General features: G+C 38.3%; 2 protein-coding genes across 2 annotated transcripts in view; both read right to left on the bottom strand.

The window, feature by feature from the left end:
* LOC143710594 (polyunsaturated fatty acid 5-lipoxygenase-like) overlaps positions 1-18,386 on the bottom strand; it is a 214,527-nt gene extending 196,141 nt beyond the window's left edge. The window contains exons 1-6 of the mRNA XM_077201563.1: positions 18,323-18,386; positions 18,048-18,220; positions 17,735-17,869; positions 17,410-17,613; positions 16,708-16,794; positions 16,343-16,512 (exon numbers count right to left, since the gene is read on the bottom strand). Of these exons, the coding sequence (XP_077057678.1) occupies positions 16,343-16,512; positions 16,708-16,794; positions 17,410-17,613; positions 17,735-17,869; positions 18,048-18,212 (761 nt within the window). The 5' untranslated portion in view covers positions 18,213-18,220; positions 18,323-18,386. The remainder of the gene's footprint in view (positions 1-16,342; positions 16,513-16,707; positions 16,795-17,409; positions 17,614-17,734; positions 17,870-18,047; positions 18,221-18,322) is intronic.
* LOC143710605 (polyunsaturated fatty acid 5-lipoxygenase-like) lies at positions 1,850-7,956 on the bottom strand. The gene is made up of 3 exons (XM_077201581.1): positions 7,797-7,956; positions 7,518-7,688; positions 1,850-2,677 (listed from the first exon to the last, which is right to left on the bottom strand). The coding sequence occupies exons 1-3, from the start codon at positions 7,935-7,937 to the stop codon at positions 2,498-2,500; spliced, it is 492 nt and encodes a 163-aa protein (XP_077057696.1). The 5' UTR covers positions 7,938-7,956; the 3' UTR covers positions 1,850-2,497.
* Positions 18,387-19,580: the final 1,194 nt, after the last annotated feature.

Here is a 19,580-nt window from a genome sequence, read left to right as displayed (position 1 = left end):
ATATATATGTATGTATATATATATATATATATATATATATATATATATATTTTTTTTTTTACGATTAGAAATTGTAACCAATTACAAATAGGTTACAATTACAATTACAACAATTACAATTTGAACAATTATTTTTCTTTGTAAAAAGTATACATTTTATCATACGTATTTCAAAGGTAAGGATGCATTAGTTTGAATATTGGAACAAACACTATAATAACATCTTCAATGTATTATTCAATATACCTACTTTATTTTTGACAAAACATCCTATATATTTAACAAATGAGCAGAAATTGGCGAACAAAAGCTTAGCCTATTTGATGTGTCAGTAGTCTTTTTTTAACAGTAAAAAATTTATACTCTGTCTAAAAAGCAGCAACGAAATCTTGTCTAAACATTATTTCCATTACACGAGAGTAGTAGTACTCGGCTTTCGCCAAGATAATAACCAACTAAGACGTAGCTTTACAGTAACCTATGCTTCTCCATCCATTTACGCTTCTTTCCTTCCGGTGACGTGAATCTCCTTCTGTCTGGTGTTAATAGCTGCAGTGTATTTTGCACGTCAGCACACACAACGGCTGGAACCACAGTGCAGTCCCCCCATGACAACCGTCTGGATTGAGCGGTGTAGGGAACATCTCTAGGGTCTTCAAGTGGGCACCTTCCGTCCTCAGTGTTTCGTCGACTAGCCCACGACACCTCAAGAGGGCTCGACAGTGACCCTGGCATCCCATTCATAAAAAAGCATTCATATTTAGTCTTTAACATATGGTGTTTATGATATATTAGCATATAAATGTTAATTTGCAGTTTGTTGCTTATACAGACATTTTATTTCAACATATTTCAGTCTATTTTTACTCATCTCAGTAGGCTATAGCAATATAGTTTGGATGTGTTCATGTAAAAATAACGTTTACTAATGTAGGTGCGAGAGTGAATGAACGTCACAGACACGTGCTGTATAACTGTAGTTGTAACGTGGAGTCAGAGGCGTTCAGATCCATTTGCAGCACTTTATTTAATCACACTAGAAGATACACATACACACACATACAGAGATGAGCAGACATAAATTTCAGGCAGACAATGAATTAGAGGGACAATCCTGAACTCGTAGTCGTTAACAGGCAGAGGTCGAGGCAGGCAGCAAACGTGAATACACAGAGTCCATGGAACGGGCAACGATCAGGGAACCAGGGAAATCACAGATACTTGGAAACGCTCAGGAATGCCTGGAAATGCCCCCTGCTTGGGACAATAGGTCCTTCCTGATTGGAATGTCCATCAAAGAGCCGTCGAGGAGGGACACCAGGTCCGAGAACCAGACTCGGGCCGGCCATAAAAGGGCTACTAGTAACAGACGGCCCCGTCCCGGTGGATAGACTTTCTAAGCAATACCCCATTCGTCGTCACAACGTAACTTGTAATGACTACGAAAGGGAACTAAAGGTGCACCAAATGATTCATTTAACCATTAAGATCCGTAGGATTAAATAGTAGACAAATGTATTAAACTGAACAAGAAGATATCCAGAACAAAAGTTTGATAGTAATGGCATTATGAAAGGAAGCTACTTTGAATGAAACATTTATATAGATGAAACAGTTATTTTGTTTTGTGAAAAGGATACTTTGTGATTTTGAGTATTGTACTAACACAATTTAAAACAAATTGAAAAGTGTCCTTTTGATGATCTGTTGTGATATTAGTACTAAGAGTTTTGAAAATGTACAGCTTACTTGTGAAAATAGTACCAAAGCGAATAAAAAAAAAAAGGAAATTATAACCTGAATAATAACCTTTAAATTTGTATTTTTTGATAATGAAAAAAGAAAACAGTTGTTTATTTATTAAAGCTTTCTTTATTATGAGAGCTTTCCAGCGGATTAAAGCAAATGTAAAAACCATTTGAAGTGCTGTCAGAGATGTTTACAATCTCAAAACATTTCCTTTACAGCATTCATGAAACATCTTGCATGTGTATACAATATAATCAACGCAAAATCAATGTAGATGTAAGATCTCAATATAACTGTAAGGTAAAAAATAAGTCAAATGATGATCTAAAATAGACTACAAACAAAAGATAATCTGAATAATAAAGAATATGTATAAATGAATCAAAAGATGTGTAAATGAATACCACAGTATGGATATATAACTATGCACGTTTATATGATTTAAAAAAATAATTTAAAAAAAGAAAGACAATAATAAATGGATTATAACACAAGCTTAGCTCTTTAAAGCATAGTCAAATAAACTGTTTTGCTTTCCTGGCGTGAACCAGACCCACAATCACCCCAAAGATAAGATACATACGTGCACCGATGGCATTACAAAGTAATGAGACATAATTTCTATAAATCGCCTGAAAAGGCAGAATGCTCTGTTTTTTACAATACTTAAGTAGAGTTGTTCTTCTCTCTTGTATGTCAAGCACACATTGGCCATAAACGCTATATATAGGCCTGGCAAAATATTTTCTCAAATTGCAACACTGTTGGGGATTTTGTCTGGGGACAAATAACAATAAGGCAATGTTAATCTCTCATTACGTCTCTTGATGCTGTTGGTCACCTCATCTAGTTCCTTGCGGAAGGTCTTTATGGCTTCCTTCACTGGTTGCTCTGTGAAGCACATCTCTGGATACGTGCCTAAGAACAGCTGGGAAAAAGTAAGTTATTCAGAAAGCAGAACAACATCTTTCTTTCTTTTTACAAGGCAAACTGACCCTTCTCTAAGCTCCGCCCCCTTGGTTACTGTCAATCACTCAGACAAGCTTATAAAACTAACAAAGAATTGGGGATTCTTCTGGGATTCTTCTTGGAATGAAGTCTGACATTGCAAATCGTTTTAATTTGCCGTGTTTATTTAAAGAAGTTGTTAAACAATGCGGTAACTTGATTAAGAACCGCAGATCAGAATCAGTGCAAATGCTTTTTACATTCAGCTGAACAGAGAGAAGCCGATTACAGCACTGTAAAAAAATTATATGATCAATAAGTCATATCTTTTTCCATTAATTTAACCAATTTTAGCTCAATTTTATAAGTTGTACCAAGGTTATTATAGTTTTGCTTTTTAAATTAGTTTTTATTTTAATATAGTTTTCAATTTTGCTTTACATTTTAGTTTAGTTTTAGTTAGTTTCATTAATGGTTTTGTTAGTTTTAGTGTTGTTTTTATTTTGCAAACACATTTCTATTTAGTTTTTATTTTATTTAGTTTCATTAATGGTTTTGTAAGTTTTGGTGTAGTTTTTATTTTGCAAATACATTTCTATTTAGTTTTTATTTTATTTAGTTTCAGTTTTAGTTTTAGTAATTATAGTTTAGCAGAGCAAACAGAACACTTCCAGTGTAGACCATAGCGAGACGATTAATTTCAGCAAAGTTTAAGTTTTGTTTGCCCAGATTACAGTTAACTCTTGTGCAGACATCTTAATAGTAAAAATAAAATAATGGTTTGAGATTGAACAAAGCACCAAATAAATGGAACTTAAACGTATACAAGAAAAAACGATGAAAAATTCAGACAAACTAATTCATATTAAAGATGAAATCTTGTTAAACATGCCTAGTTTACTTTTTATCAGCTGTAAATGTAGAAGAGTGACCACTGGTACATAAAACAAAAACAAAACAAAAAAACAGCTCAGTTCATCTGACTACAGCCAACACAACCTGCTGTGAAGCCAGTGTGATTAAATAATGTATCTATGCAGTGTGTGAGAGTGTACGTTGTTCTATCCTGGTGGAGACTTAAACCTGAATGCACACAGACTCATGGGGACTCGTGTCCCTGTGAGGACCTAAATTGAGGTACACAAGCTTATAAATCATACAAAATTCGTTTTTTTTTTTAAATGTAAAAATGCAGAAAGTTGTGTGATTGGTAGGTTTAGGGGTCAGGTTAGTGTACTGTAAGGAGACAGAATACAGTTACAGTATAGAAACCATTACGTCAATGGAGAGTCCTCACAAAGATATTGGATCAGAGTTTCTGTCTGTCTGTTTTTGTATGCGGGCGCTTGTCCTTGTTTATATTACATTGCTGGGACCAAATGTCCCCACAAGGATAGTAAAACCTGAGATCACCTACATTGTGTGGACCAGCCAGCAGTCCCCACGAGGGAAATGGTTTAATTAATGGTTCTAAACTTTGAATTTAAAAAAAAAAATGTAAAAATGCATAAAGTTTTCTGTGATGGGTAGGTTTAGGGATAGGATTAGTATAAGGGGAAAGAATATACAGTTTGTACAGTATAAAAACCATTATGCCTATGGAGAGTCCCCACAAAGATAGCGAACCAGACGTGTGTGTGTGTGTGTGTGTGTGTGTGTGTGTGTGTGTGTGTGTGTGTGTGTGTGTGTGTGTGTGTGTGTGTGTGTGTGTGTCGTGTCCTGGTATTCCATACATTGCGGGGTAATGTCTCCACGTGGATAATAATATTAAAGGGTTACTTCAGGATTTAGCATTAAGCTTTGTATCAGTAGAAAACCAGTAGTATTTTCGAATTACCGTGCTTCCCCCCTTCATATCCCCCTGAGATGAGAGATTTATGTATTTTTAATCTGGAAAAAATCCTCCGATGACGCAAAAATCGTCATTTTGCGTCATCGGAGGATTTTTTGGTCAGAGGCTTAAAACTACAGCAGGTTTGAGCAGCTAGTTCCGCATGTTTTCACCACGCCCATATTGGGCGGGATCTCACTCACAGAACGTAAACATAGTGTCAGCCATCTTTCTGTAGCTAAGCTAACAGGCTCTTGCTCTGTGTAGAAAGTTTGTATAGTAGTCTAATCACGATTTACGAGTTTTGAAGTTGAAATAGCAGAAGGGGATTTCGAAGATCTGTTGCGCGAATCTGATGCTCGCGGCTACCTGTACGAGCCGCAATACAGCGACGAACAGTTTCGGGAGATGGAGGAACAAGAGGCGGCCGGAGCAGCTGCTGCAGCAGGGGAGCAAGACCTGACTCGAGCCCGGCCAGACTCCAGCTGGGGCGGACTGGTGGTGTCAGTGCTCTCGCTGTGCGCCTATGGAAACAGATAGAGAGTCCTATTGCTGTCGCGAATTTCAGTGATGTCATTTTCTTCTGGACGAAATTGGAAACGCCAGCCAAAGCCCGCAGGGACAAATGGACGGCTTAGTGTAAAGTGAGTATTTGGTTTGTTTTTCTTTTTTTTACTAAGACGTAATGAACAGAGTTTGGACTTTTGGAGTTTGGACTCTCGGCATTATCACAATGTTCTTCACGCGTAGTCAGCTGAGCTGTTGTTGTTATATTTACTATGCTAGCATACTGTATGTGCAAATAGTTCGCATTGCTAACGTTGTGCTTAACGTTACTGTTTTGTAGAAAATATCGCCGACGCCTAACAGCCTACCGTCACTTTATGGAATGGGTCCTGCAAGGCGAGGGACATAGTAAAGGCAATCGTCTTGTTTTGTCCACCTGTGTTGTCCAGGATATAAGACGGACATATCCAGCCTCCTGACGGGCAATATTGTGAATAAGGAAACAGCTGAAGCTCTGGAAGAGCTTTGAGTGTAAAAGTGTTAATATTCTTTATATTTTTAATTAAAAGTTATAACTCACATTGGTTGTGGTTCTTTTTATAAACCTTTACTGTTACTAGAGTATGTATTAGCCTAGAGAATGTGTGGAATTTTTTTTCGGATACTGCCGCCTGTAACCGGTAGGCGTGGTTAGGGAGCAAAGCAAGTGCATTCTGGGAGTTGTTGTCTTTCAGCCACATGAGTAAAAAATACATTTTCTGCCTTTTCTCACTCTAGAATGCTTCAATTTCAAAAATAATTTCACATTTCTACTATATAAATGATCACTATTAAATACACATTCATCTTCCCAGAGCTGAAGTATCCCTTTAAATGCACCTTTCACCCTGTCAGCATTCATGAAAACATGACATCTCAAACATACAGTAGTAGCCTAGAACATTAAAGTTCTTTTGTGCTTGACGAACTTGTTTTCCTGTTGCACCCGCGTGGAATTAAACGGCATTCTAAAAATGCTGCGCTCAAGTTAAAAGAAGTCCGACTTGTCCTCTCATTATCTTGTGTTATTTCCCATTCCACTGCAACAGATGCATCCTTTATGAACAGCCGCGGCCCGCTGAGCACTAGCCATGTGTTCTACGTTATGGTCCTTCATTGAGCGCGTCACAGCAGGACAGCGAACTTCACGCGTATGAAGCGCCATATCAGGCATTTCCTTAAACAGCCACAGGTCAGATTTTCCGCCAAAGTAAAGAGCTAATTAATTACGAAACCGATTATTTATTTTTGCTATTTATTATTTTATTTCAGTTCGTTTTTCAGTAACTGTTGTTAGTTTCGTTTAGTTTTAGTATTTCATTTATTATGAATTTTTAATTTTATTTCAGTTTACGAAAATGTTTTTTGACCAATAGTTTTAGTCTTAGTTTCAGTTTTCGTTTTCGAAAATAACCTTGAGTTGTACAAGATTCAACAAATTTTTTTAAGTCAAGATTTTAAATAATGAGTTGATCTGACTTGTACAGCCATTTAATACATTTTTAAGTTGGAGTTGGAAATGTGTTACAAAGAGCTGATAACATTAGTGTGAGTGAACAAAATTAGAACTATTTCTAATTTTACTACTACATAATCACAATACTGGGAACTGTTTTCTTACTAACTGGTCTGACCTTAATCAAAATTTAATTGTCACTGTTATATGTGCTCCAGAAACAAGATAAATGATCTCTTCTATAACTTTTAGATTATTAATTTAAATATATCCAAACACACAGGACGTCCATTTACAGACATTATAGAAGAGCAAAAGCTTGTCTGTTAGGATTGGAAGAAATGTATTGCACTACAGAATATACAGAATACATTGCGTAAAATGTAATTTGTAACATATGAATTACTTATTCAACACTGTTTTGAATTTTAAAATGTGTGGATATAAAAGTGTGAATGTGGCACATTATATTTAATGTACTAGTAGAGGTTTCATTCTCAGTTTTTTGCTGCCCTCTTCTTTGCATTCAGACTAAAATTGTGGTGTGCATTCTGTGCAATGAACAGCACAGTTATTATTATGATTTATACTGGACTATAACAGATCAGAGCACCTAATATTTAATATTTTAAATGCGTAACACCATTAAGTGAATATATAAATATTCTGTTACTCCCCAAACATGATGACTTTTTAAAAGTGGGACTTAGCGAAGGGTCAGTTAAATTAATTGCACTACCTGACTGAAAATACTTGTAGGTTGGCAGTGCTGTAGAACACATACACTGTAGCAAGCAAACGATCTACAACAATAATAATTTAAAATGTATTTTAACAGACATCATTTTTTTTTTAAATCATCTTTGGCCTATTTTTTTTAACTCATACTTTGATGCACTGTACCCTCAGCTAGTAACAGGTTAATTCTTTTTCACATTGATTTAGACTAGACTGCTGTCATGTTCTCTATCCAAATCAACATCAAACCTCGTTCTTCTGGAACCGACTGAGGGCCCATGCTGCTCCTAGAGCCTTTCTGGAACATCCACGATCAGGCAGACTCTCCATTATATACTTCATATCCACTTGGCCCTTCTGTTCGGGAGGAGGCTTGCGCATGGTGGAAGGACTGTTGGGGATCCAGCCATACCAGTCAAACTGCAACATAAAAGTTTACTCACAGATATTAGCTTATAGATATTATGTAGAATGTTGCCTAGCAGTTTTTAACGCTCCTGCAGATGATATGAAAGTTTGTAATCTCACCTGTCCAAAGTTGACAGCAGCATGTTGTGCAGAAGCTGTGAATATCACAATGGTCACGTACTTGACTAACTGCTCTCGAGTTTTCAGAGACTCTGGAAACTCTGGAAACAGTGACAGTACGCATTTAACTTGTGCACACATTTAAGAGTGACTTGAAACACACAAAGATGCATATAGAATATACAAGAATACAAACAATCATTCATGCTTCCACAGACCAACACATACATTTTGACCCTTTTTACACCTGGTATTAAGATGCGTTTTGGTTGATTGGATCACAAGTAGTTAATGGAGACACGTTCCCGTTTACACCCGGGGCCTCATTTATAACCGTTGCGTACGCACAAAACAGGCCCTGAAAGAGGCGTACGCCTTCCAACGCGTAAGTTGTGATTTATAAAAACAAACTTGACGGGAAAATTTGCGCACCTGCACGCAAACTCTGACCCATGCGTACGAAGGTTTTGGAGATGGAGCAGTTTGGCGACACCGATGGTGAGCTGGAGTTAAATGTCTTTTTGGTCACTTTTAGACAGACAATCTAAAAAGAATATATACACATACAGAACGATAATACAAATATAATTTCACTCACCAAGCCTATTACTTGAAGCAAAGCCATCCCTTCTTAAAAGTACGCGCCAGCAAGTGTGTTGGGCCGTTTAGTGAAACCTACACTGTGCAAAAGGCCCCTTAATAATAAGATGATGCTAGAGCAATGTAGCACTATTTTAGTTGGGACTCTTATTATGAACTCTGTAGGTAGTGACCGGAAGAACAGCTTTCTCTTCCGCTCAGTGCGAATGGCAGATTGCATCAGCCGCTGCTAGTAATCAGCTTCACCGCAATCACGAACAGCTGAAGACGCGTTTCAGAAGCATTATTGCCTTTCAGGTGGATGTATCTTGTGTCTGTGTGCGTCCTATAGAGAGTGAGTGTTATTCCGTAATGTTCACTGATTGATGCTCGTTATCAGTAATGACGCAGTTAACAGTTCTGACGATGTTGATTAATCCGTAACAGCTCTTATAACTTATCTGTCGATCTTCCAAGTTTAGAGTTATAATTTTTAGACTGTTATAGTAAATAATGTAGATAAATAGTGAAAGTAAATATGCTGGAAGATGTTATATCCAGTGTTTATGTATCATTGTTATGAGGGGAGCAGCCTATAGTCAGTATGTGAATGATGATTTGTAATGATGTTGCTGTTATTGAGTATTGCTTTTGTGTGTTGCAGAGAAACCACACACACACACACACATTCAAGCCTCTACACATCCTTTACTACGAGCACGCCAAACATGTCTATGCCAGCTAATGGTTATTCAGCCCATTTATGAGCCAAACCCACGTCAGTTGAAGCAGGGCCTACTGACTACTCCAGGTCTCAGCTAAGTGTGCTTAACATGCTCACATCGTGTCATTGTCCACCAAGCCTTGCATGTGCAACAGCAATCGTCTTCATGCTCAAACACAGTTAAGGAACTCCATTCCCTCTGGAGGCTGCTCTCACCAGTCTACTGCACTATTGATCTCAAGTTTTCATAGCTTGTTAAAGTTTATGTAAAGGCTGTCTCCTCCTCTCATGCTAATTCTGCATACCAGTGAGAATAAATCCAGTACAAACTGATACTTCACTCTGTGGTGTTCTGACCGACACACCTGGTTCACTGCGATCCAACTAGCCCTAGCAGCTTCAGGTAGTTCTTCACTACATACACATATATAGCCTATCTAACGGCAGATGAAGTAAAACCGTAAATCTTCATTATGAGTTTTAATCATAAATACAGTGCATGTTTACAATAACAGTTTAAACTAGAATGTACATTTCCTGAAGTAAATGTGAGTGGTGCTTGCAGTGGCAAAACTTGCAACTCAATTGCTAGGGTGTTGTACATGATTGCATACGAGCCAACAACCATGTCTGTACGATGTTCTGGTACTGAGATATAACTTATTCATGTGTTTGTATGGTTACTAGGGTACTCTATATGGTTGCTATGGTGTGCTTATACAGTTTGTGGGATCATATTTAAAGACTATTTGACAGTCATTTAGATTAAATATGCCATTATCATTAATGGAGTTAGACACTTAAACTACATGAAATCATTACTGAGAAGTTACAACATTTTTATATTCAATAAATAGAAATATTTGTTGTGAATGCAATACTTTTGAAGGCTTTTCCTCTGGAATGCTGTGATATAATGTTTTAACTACAGAGATAAACAGAGATATTAAACATTTTAATGTTTAAACTACAGAGATATTGCTTATGATAATAGCAGATTGTCTAAGAAAATAGTTTCGTGCAATAATGCACAACCAGGTCTATCTGTTTGCACTAAAAATATAAATCAATTAAAAATACTATTTGGCCAGTGGAAAATATTGAGAAAAACTTTCTCTGAAATGTATTTTAGACTATTTAATTTATTTATTCAAAAACAAGGAAAGGATAGGCTACTAAACATTTTTTATTAATGTAATATGACGGCACATCCGTATTTCATATTTTCCTAATGTCTTGTACCGTTAAACATGTTATCACGTGGATGAATAATCATATGTAAAACTAGGCATTGTAAGCTCATATATGGTTATTTCAGGGAGGAGACCGATGTGCGAACAATCTTCCGCTGACTGGGATTTATAAAGTGAATTCTGCACAGGTTCTGGTCTACGCATGGTTTTATAAGTCTGAATATTTTTTTGCGTATGCCATTTTTGGCTTTCCGGCGCATGTACACTTTTAGTAAGGATCCTACGCACAGTTTTATAAACGAGACCCCTGGTGTTTTAATCCGTCTCTTTTGTCCACTTTCAACCACTTCTGTCCTGATTTCTTCAAGGGTAGTGTCTATGGGTGGGTAAATGTATGGACTTTTTCAGATGTTTCGATTTAATGGACGAAATAAGCTTGCTTAATTTATATATGAACGCGACCGGAGACGACGGAAAAACATACAGAGATTAGCAGCTTTCATTTATGCTTTGACTGCCGTGAGACCACGCCGAATGCTGAGAGTGCATGCAGAGGTGGGTTAAGTACATTTACTCCATTATATTTACTTTAGTAAATTATTGGACATTTTTTACTTTTAAGCAGGACTTAACCGGTTCAAGGAACGAAAACTGGAAAAGAACAAAACTTTGACAGGAACAAAACCAGAAACGGAAACAATCAAATTGAATCGTTCTGAACAGATACACTTTGGACACTTTGGATTTGTGCCGAATGAGTGGGGTAGGCTTCAGTTTCACTTTAAATTTGTAAAGTCCTGGCCTCGAGATCCTGTGTTAAGGGAACAAGATTTTTTCTTGTGGCTACGACTTCATATGTTGAGGGGACGACATCTATTTCTTGTGGCCACAAGTTAAAAGAGTAAACAACCTGCGCGATCATAGTAGTCTGGGATTATCAGAAATGGATAGGCCTATAATAATATTTATTTTTAATTTAGAAAAAGTGTGGAATATCGAAATGATTATATTAACATATTGCCTATTATATTGTATTGTGTATGATGGTGCCAATAGACAGCAAGCATTCAAATGAAGTTTGTTATTATCAAGAAATGATAAAAGAATATGTAATTACATAAAATAATATAGGCCTACAAGAAAACGTCTCAGGTTACGCATGTAACCATTGTTCCCTGAGAAGAGGAATGAGACGCTGCGTCCCCTAGAGGGCCCTATGGGGAATAACTCCAGCGTGACCGGTGACCGGAGTCTAAACATGACAATGAACTTGACATTGGCAGGCAGCAGCCTATGACGTCACCAATGTTGTGATCGTGAGTATAAAAGGGCACCTGTAAAATACGTCATCCACTTCTTGTCTAAAGGAGACGTGTGCAGGAATACCAGAAGCATGGCAAAGGAAAGCGGCGTCTTGTTCCCCTTCTCAGGGAACCATGCTTACATGCGTAGCCTGAGACGTTCCCTTTCGGAAGGGAACTTCTGCTGTGTCCCCTAGAGAGCATAATGGGGAACGGAATACACACGCCACCATGCTGAAGGGATGAGCACTCTATTGCCTGAGCTTAGTCAAAGGAGTCCTCATCCCTAAGGTCTACACCATCAATACAATCATAGACCGGAGCTTCTCAAGAACGGAGGCCTCAACAGGATGACTCTAAAGAGAGGAAGCCTAACTACGTCCATATTCAGGCCAGCATCCAAGGAGCCTTCAGAGAGCCTCAAGCCTTGTTTATACTCAACGCGTCCGCACGAGCGCAGCAAAAATGACGTCATTGCGGTGTGGGCGGTCGTGTGCGTTGGGTGCGTAAGATCCCATTTCACCTGGCGGTGTGCACGGCACTTTTTGTAACATCGCGCGCAGTGCCACATTCGAAGATTAACAACTTCGAGGTGACTTTGTCCGAGCTGGTACGTCTAGGCATACGTCTATGCATGGTACCAGCATGTTTATGATCCTTCTATACACATAGAGACATTTGCATTGATGGATGACCATAAAAACCTCTTATTTTGTGAATAGGAACACATTTGCATTAAGCACCCAGTTTGCACTTGTCTAAAGTAACTGCTTACATTTATAAAATAAGCCTACCATAGCAGAAGTAAGCCCTGCTGATGAAATTAAGGTTTAAACACTCTTCAATAAGGCTTCAGTTGTTTAACTAGTTTACATGCAGTGAAAGTACAATAAACCTACTGCATTTATTATCTTTTTTTATATGAATTTCAGCAATTAATAAACTACTAATAAACGGCAAACAATTTCTTCACTGGTGGTTTAGAGGAGAATTACTCCGAGTCGCCCCCTGTCGTTTCACAGAATAGCGTCAAGTATAAACGCCTCGTCCGTTTGGGGAGGTGCGCGCTCAGTCAGCGGAGACTCGCGCTCGTGCGGACTCGTCGAGCTTAACAGCCCTGAAGAGTGAAGGCCTTCACTCTTGAAGAGAGTGTCACGTGTTGCTGTCGTAACCGAACGCGACCGCTATTTGAATGCTGAACGGAGAATGACTGAGGAGAGATGAGTTTCCACTCATTTTAACTTAACGACTTAAATATTCATTTTTACCTCACATTATGCTATAGCAGTGGTTCTCAACTCCAGTCCTCGGGACCCACTGCTCTGCACATTTTGTATGTCTCCTTATTAACACACCTGATTCAGATCATCAGCTCGTAAATGAGAGACTCTATGATCTGAACTGAGTGTGTCAGATAGGAGAGACATACAAAATGTGCAGAGCAGTGGGTCCCGAGGACTGGAGTTGAGAACCACTGTGCTATAGAATGACTTTAGAAGTCTTGGAATAGAGTACATGAAAACGTTGTTGCTTTACAATGCATTTTTTTATGCCTTTAGTGGGCTTAACAATAAAACACTATAATATGCACAATATCGGACCTCACTGAGAAGCTGCAGCTGTGGCGGGAAGATTTTTGGTGTGACGGACCACCACGGCAGAATGAATGTAGCGGAAACACTGCATTAATTTTCAGGCCAGCATCCAAGGAGCCTCCAGAGAGCCTAAAAGACCTGAAGAGTGGTGGCCTCAAACAAGAGGCCTAGCAACTCTCTAATCCAAGGGCAGTACAAAGAAAGCTCAGAAAGAGCTAAAATCTCAGTCTGACCCGTGAAGCTTCGCAGAGTGAAGGCCTCAATACAATGACTCTCATAATGAGAGGAGGCGTAGCAACACTCCACACTGAGGTCAGTAACCAAGGAGGCTCACAGAGGCCTCTCTACCTTACCGGCTAAAGGAGCTCTAGGAGGGGGCCTCAGTATGACGACTCTCTAAATGAAGTGGAGGCCTAACAACACCCCATGCTCAGGACATCTTGCAAGGAGGCTCACAGAGAGCCTACCACTCGCACTTGCTATCCTAGCGGAGCTCTGGGAAGCGGAGGCCCTAAATAAAGATAACTCTCTCTAGCCAGAGGAGGCTTAACAATACTCTCAGTAGCCAGGGAGGAGCACCTAACAACTTAGCAAACTGCCTGGCCGAGCTCTAGGAGCGGAGGCCTCAACATGACGATTTTTTAAACCAAGAGGAGGCCTAACTAAGCCCCACGCTCAGGATATCTTGCAAGGAGGCTCACAGAGATCTTACAACCCGCAATTGCTATCCTGGTGGAGCTCAAGGGAGCAGAGGCCTTAGTAAGATAAGTCTTTCTAGCGAGAGGAGTCCTAACAACGCTCGCAGTGGGAGGTAAGGAGGCAAATGTTATTTACCCCTGGGACGCTCAGTGAGATTACTCTGGATTACTTCCCTGAGATCTTCTTTTCTCCCTCTAGCTTCACGTCTCCTCCACGATCTTCCCCTTAAAGGATGGGGGTGTGCGAGAGGCGGTGTTCACCTTCTGGTCTCGCTTCCACTCCTCAGATTAGGACGGCCTAGCTCCCTTCGTGGCTTAAGGCGTATAAAGGTCTTAAAAGCCGTGGAGTGAAGGCGAAACTGGCCCATCAATGAGAAAGTTTAGGCCCTGGCTCTGGTCCAGCTTGCAGCACGGTCACTGTCAACAGCTTTCCTTATTTTGTCAGTCATATATAATATAAAAGTTTCAGTTGAATGTAAATACCTAAAACCTGACTGTAAATCATACAATATATTGTTTTTACTAATACATTTTTTAATCTGGTCATACACTATTTTTTTACATTCCATTAATAGAAATAGGCCTATAATTACCCATATTGAACTTACAAACCTTTTTATATAATGGATTAACTCTATAGCACATTTAAACTCACTTGGTATTTTTCCTTGTTCAATTGATACATTTAACATACATAATACAAAAGGAGCAATTACTTTAGCAGAGTCCCCAAAAAATGTTGCTGGAATATTGTCAATCCCAGGTGCCCTATCTATTTTTAATACATTTAAAAACTCCACTTTCAGTAACTGGTCTCAATCTAAAAGAATCATTAACAATTCCACATTGGCCATAAAAAGACTGGCCAGTAGGCGTTTTTTTCTAACTGTTCGAATGCATTCGACGACATGAGCGTCCACACTAGTCAGTCAAATGGGTTTTCAACAACCTCTGGAAGTGTTCGAAAGTGGACAAGCTCAAAACATTTAGACCCCGTTTACACCTGTATTTAGCATCATCCTCTTGTGATGCGATTGACCAGGTGTAAACAAGGCCTTTGATAAGTTAAACCTTTACTTACTGTGAGTTGTATTCATGCCAGAGTGACAATCCTTAACAAATCCTTGAATCTCCACATCTCTTTTAACGGTCTCATCGCTGTCATAGTAGATTTTTACTACAGCAGACACAAAACTACAGGAAGATCAAAAAAATGACAAATTAACAAATTAATGAAAATAACTTTTTATTGGAGTGTATGTGGACAAATTTTTACTTTGCACTAGTAGTACAGGATCTGGGTCCTCATTTATAACCGTTGCGTACGCACAAAACAGGCCCTGAAAGAGGCGTACGTCACTTAAATCACTTGTGATTTATAAAAACAAACTTGACGGGACAATTTGTGCACCTGCATGAAAACTTTGACACATGCGTACGAGCATTTTGGAGATGGAGCAGTTTGGCGACACCGATGGTGAGCTGGAGTTACATGTCTTTTTGGTCACTTTTAGACAGAAAATCTAAAAAAAATTATACATATACAGAAAGATAATACAAATATAATTACACTCACCAAGCCTATCACTTGAAGCAAACATCCATCCCTTCTTAAATGTCCACGCCAGTAAGCGCGTTGGGCCGTTTAGTGAAACTGACGCACAGCATGATCTAACACATCTAAAACCGTATATCTTCATTATAAGTCCTAATCATAAATACAGTTCATGTTCACAATAACCGTTTAAATTAAAAAAAAAATGATTTAAACTTTGTTTTACTTCTGTTGTACAGATTTAGATTAAATATACCATTCTGATTAATGGAGTTAAACACTTAAATTACATGAAATCATTACTGAGAACTACAGAGATATTGCTGATCATGTTAATAGCAGATTGTCTGAGAAAATTGTTTCGAGCAAATAATGCACAACAAGGTCTATCTGTTTCCATTAAAAACATAAATCAATTAAAAATACTCTTTGGCCAGTGGAAAAGATTGAGAAAAACTTTCTCCGAAATGTATTTACACTATTTGATTTATTTATTCAAAAACAAGGCAAGGATAGGCTACTAAATGATTTTTATTAATGTAACTAATGTGACAGCACATCCGCATTTCATATTTTCCTAATGTCTTGTACCGTTAAACATGTTATCACGTGGATGAATAATCATATGCAAATGATATGCAGATGAGGATATGCATAGTAAAACTAGGCGTTGTTAGCTCCATATATGGTTGTTTCGGGGAGGAGACGCATGTGCGCACAATCTTCCGCTACCGGGGATTTATAAAGTGAATTCTGCACAGGTTCTGGCGTATGCACGGTTTTATAAGTCTGAATATTTTTTTGCGTATGCCATTTTTGGCTTTCTGGCGCACGTACACTTTTAGTAAGGATCCTACGCACAGTTTTATAAATGAGGCCCCTGAACTGTTGCAACACCTACTTGTGTATTGCATCCCAGATCTTCATGCCATCATCTCTATAATAGTACTTGGGCGCATCTTTCATTCCTCGAGCTTCTATGTCCTCAGGGAAGCACAGGGACTTGTAGGTTAAAGTCTCCATGCCACTTTTAATCACTTCAGCTATCCCATCTCCAGTGAGGCTACTAATCTTTGGATACCAATAATTCAGTTAATATTTTGCCTCAATATTTTCAGCACTTATTTAGCCTACTCGTTGACTTTTTGAAATTTAGGAACTACTTAGATCTGACAAAGACTAAATAATCAAATATGAATAGAATCACTTTGAATCCTAGCAATATGCAATATATGTGTGGATTTATTAAATTAGGTGTAAGGCTACCTTGCTGATGATCCCGTCATCACTGATGAGTTTTTCACGAGCCACCGCATTGATTGCAATTGTGAAACGAACATGAGGTTTCAGTAACTGTAAGAAGCATTTAAACATAAAAATCATAAAAAACTGATTTAAAAGCATAACTTGAAACAGCAAAAGTGGTTTCCAGTTCATTCCCTGGAGGTTTTTGGTTAACAATAAACCATGGATGAAAGGAAGGCAATGATATCACAGAGCTGCCAACATTTGAGTTTTGCTTGGAGTGAGAGGGGGGATGGGATGAGGGTGGGTGTAATGACTGGTAGGCTATTGGTAGATTATTGGTTCACGTGCCGCCAGGCGCTAGCTATCTTTCATGTCACATTTAAGCGCCAAAACGGTATTTATTGTTTTAATTTCGTAATAAAATTGACAGAATCTGAGAGCTGAAAATTAGTTTCATATCAAAAGTAACCTGCTCTATCTTGTCTGTCGCAGTGTCAGTGTCCTCTATGTTTTGCAATTTTTCTCTGCATGAGAAAATGGATGTGTGGCGTGAGAGTGTGTGAAAAGGGTCAATTGCGTGAGTCTCACGGTGAACGCGTGAGAGTTAGCAGCTCTGTATCATAACCAGCAACTCTTCATCATTAAATTGACATGTGAAACTACAATCTTCAGTTTAGCCCTGAATCTAAATATCATGACTGTATATTGAAAGACATGTACCTTGTATACAGGATGGACTGCAGGGAGCTGTCTGTGCATGGCCATTTCAAAAACCTCGGATATCAGATGTGTCTTGAGAAGGTGCGTGACCAACTGGTGTACAATGAAGTCGGCAGATTTCACCCACATCTTGGCAAGCATCCAATCATATTCATTATCACTTGGGAGAAAGATTGGGCTCTTTCCCCCTGGGTTTTGACTGAGCTGATTCAGATATAATAAAGGCAAGCGGATATTTTTACTTCGGTAAGTACATTTACAGCAAGAGTACTTTTATTTTTAATTTATGTTTTCATTTGATACTGATTATATATGGGACAGATACCTGAATGGCAATTGGCACAATTTGGTCGAATCTGTTCTTGTACAGGAGGCAGATGGGTGCAGTCAAAAACACCTGATCGCTGGATGCTGGAACTCCGTTCAGTATTTCATAATCCACTATGAAGATGTTTCCTGCCTGTAAACATGTACACAGGTGCAAAGTTTAGAACTAATAGTTCATGGGTTAAAATAACATTAATTTTAGTCATTTATGTAAACTAAATTATGTGAAGGATGTCAGAATACACACAAATAAGTCTTGAATTTGATAACTGAACGACTGTTCAAGTGATTTATGTCTTAATGTTTCTGACCATTAACTCCTCTTGTAGTGTGACTCCTTTCTTCAGAAAGCCCTCCACCATCTCATGTGTGACTGGAAATTTGACTGGAATTGCCATGCACTTCCTGATCATGACAGGATTGCAGCCATTCAAAAACTGATAGCCGAACATGTAATCCTTACTCCAGTCTTGCATCACGTTCTCTGTCCAGATTTCAAGGGGGAAAATGGATCAACAGTCAAAGGACTTACAGGTATGAAAAAAATGGGGCTGGGTATAGTATTTGTTTAAATGAAGAAACAAACCTAGTAGAGTGTTCTTGATATTAAAATTTCCCAATATATTTTCAAAATCAGCCACGTCTTTCCAGGAATTAATGAAACCTCTAAATTTGTCAAGATGTGATTCCAACTTCCTAAAAAAAAGAGTGCATACAGTATAATTATAGACATGAACACTATTTGCACAACTTTCATTCTGGAGAACTGAGGAAAATCTCAGTAACAAATCAACAAGGACTGTGGCGATGACAAACTTACACTTTCAGGTGATTGACACCAAACTCAAAAGTTTTTGATGAATCGAACTGAACTTCTGGAAGAAGATGATCCATGCCCTTGGGATAGCCTTCGCGCCACTCCTTCCAGCTTCAACAAGAAAAATGACAACAGTTACTTGTACAGTTATACTGTCATATACACTGATGTTAAGTTAGTTACACTTTTATGGACTGATTCTGAGTAAGTTAATAAACCTTGTGTTATTTTGAGCCTTTTTGGCATTTCTTCTGGACTAATGTCACAGATACCAAGAATTACATTTAAAGGTGAAGTGTTTTTATTTTTTTCTTACAGACCAATTTAATGTGTAGAGACAATTACAAAACTTTTGTCAGTTGCCTGGTGTTTTTCTTTAACAAAAATAGAATAACTTGCAATCAATCATTAAAAGATTTAATATTTTACCAGTGACCTGATTTTGGGAATTCTTTAAAAAGTGTCAGATTGGCAGAAAACTATTTTCTTGCTTTTCCAGAGTGATTAGTGACATGGCATTCACAGCTCAGGTAACTGGTTAAAAAAGGGGGAACACTTTCCAGAACCGACCAGATATCCAGCTCAAGTACTGTATTTCCATTGAGATGAATAGAACAATCATCATTGTCTAAGCCCAACGCAGCAGGGGGAAGAGTATCCAAACCAGGGTGCGAACTACGGGCGAGCTCGGCTCCCCTTAATAAGACATGGGCTCCCCTGAAAACGTGATTCGTGAAATTTTGGGGGGTCTCAAAAATTATTGACAATGTTTTATTTTGACGTTCAATTTCAGTTTTGTGTAATGTGATCATCCTGGAGTATTATGTGTAAAATAGCAAAAATATCATTCATTCATTCATTCATGCATGACGGCGATTTAAACCTAATTCACTTCAATAAAGATAACTATGCTATTCTTGTCATGAGCATCAAGGTGTGGTGGTGCTGCGTTGCAAACTCCAATCATGTTTGGTACATGTTAACTCAAAGATTCGTAGAAAAAATATAATCGTTGGATGCCATTGAT

Source organism: Siphateles boraxobius, unplaced genomic scaffold (genome assembly GCF_051911475.1).
Source record: "Siphateles boraxobius isolate OS27281-9 unplaced genomic scaffold, OSU_SipBor_1 48, whole genome shotgun sequence".
NCBI classification, from domain to species: Eukaryota; Metazoa; Chordata; class Actinopteri; order Cypriniformes; family Leuciscidae; genus Siphateles; species Siphateles boraxobius.
This window is presented reverse-complemented; position numbering and strand designations above follow the sequence as displayed.

Excerpts from the sequence above, each read along its gene's own strand:
- LOC143710605 (XM_077201581.1), bottom strand. The coding sequence starts at position 7,937 with ATGTGTGCACAAGTTAAATGCGTACTGTCACTGTTTCCAGAGTTTCCA. Across the intron at positions 7,689-7,796 it reads CTGCTGTCAACTTTGGACAG|TTTGACTGGTATGGCTGGAT; the intron begins GTGAGATTACAA and ends TTTATGTTGCAG. Across the intron at positions 2,678-7,517 it reads GTCGGTTCCAGAAGAACGAG|CTGTTCTTAGGCACGTATCC; the intron begins GTTTGATGTTGA and ends ACTTTTTCCCAG.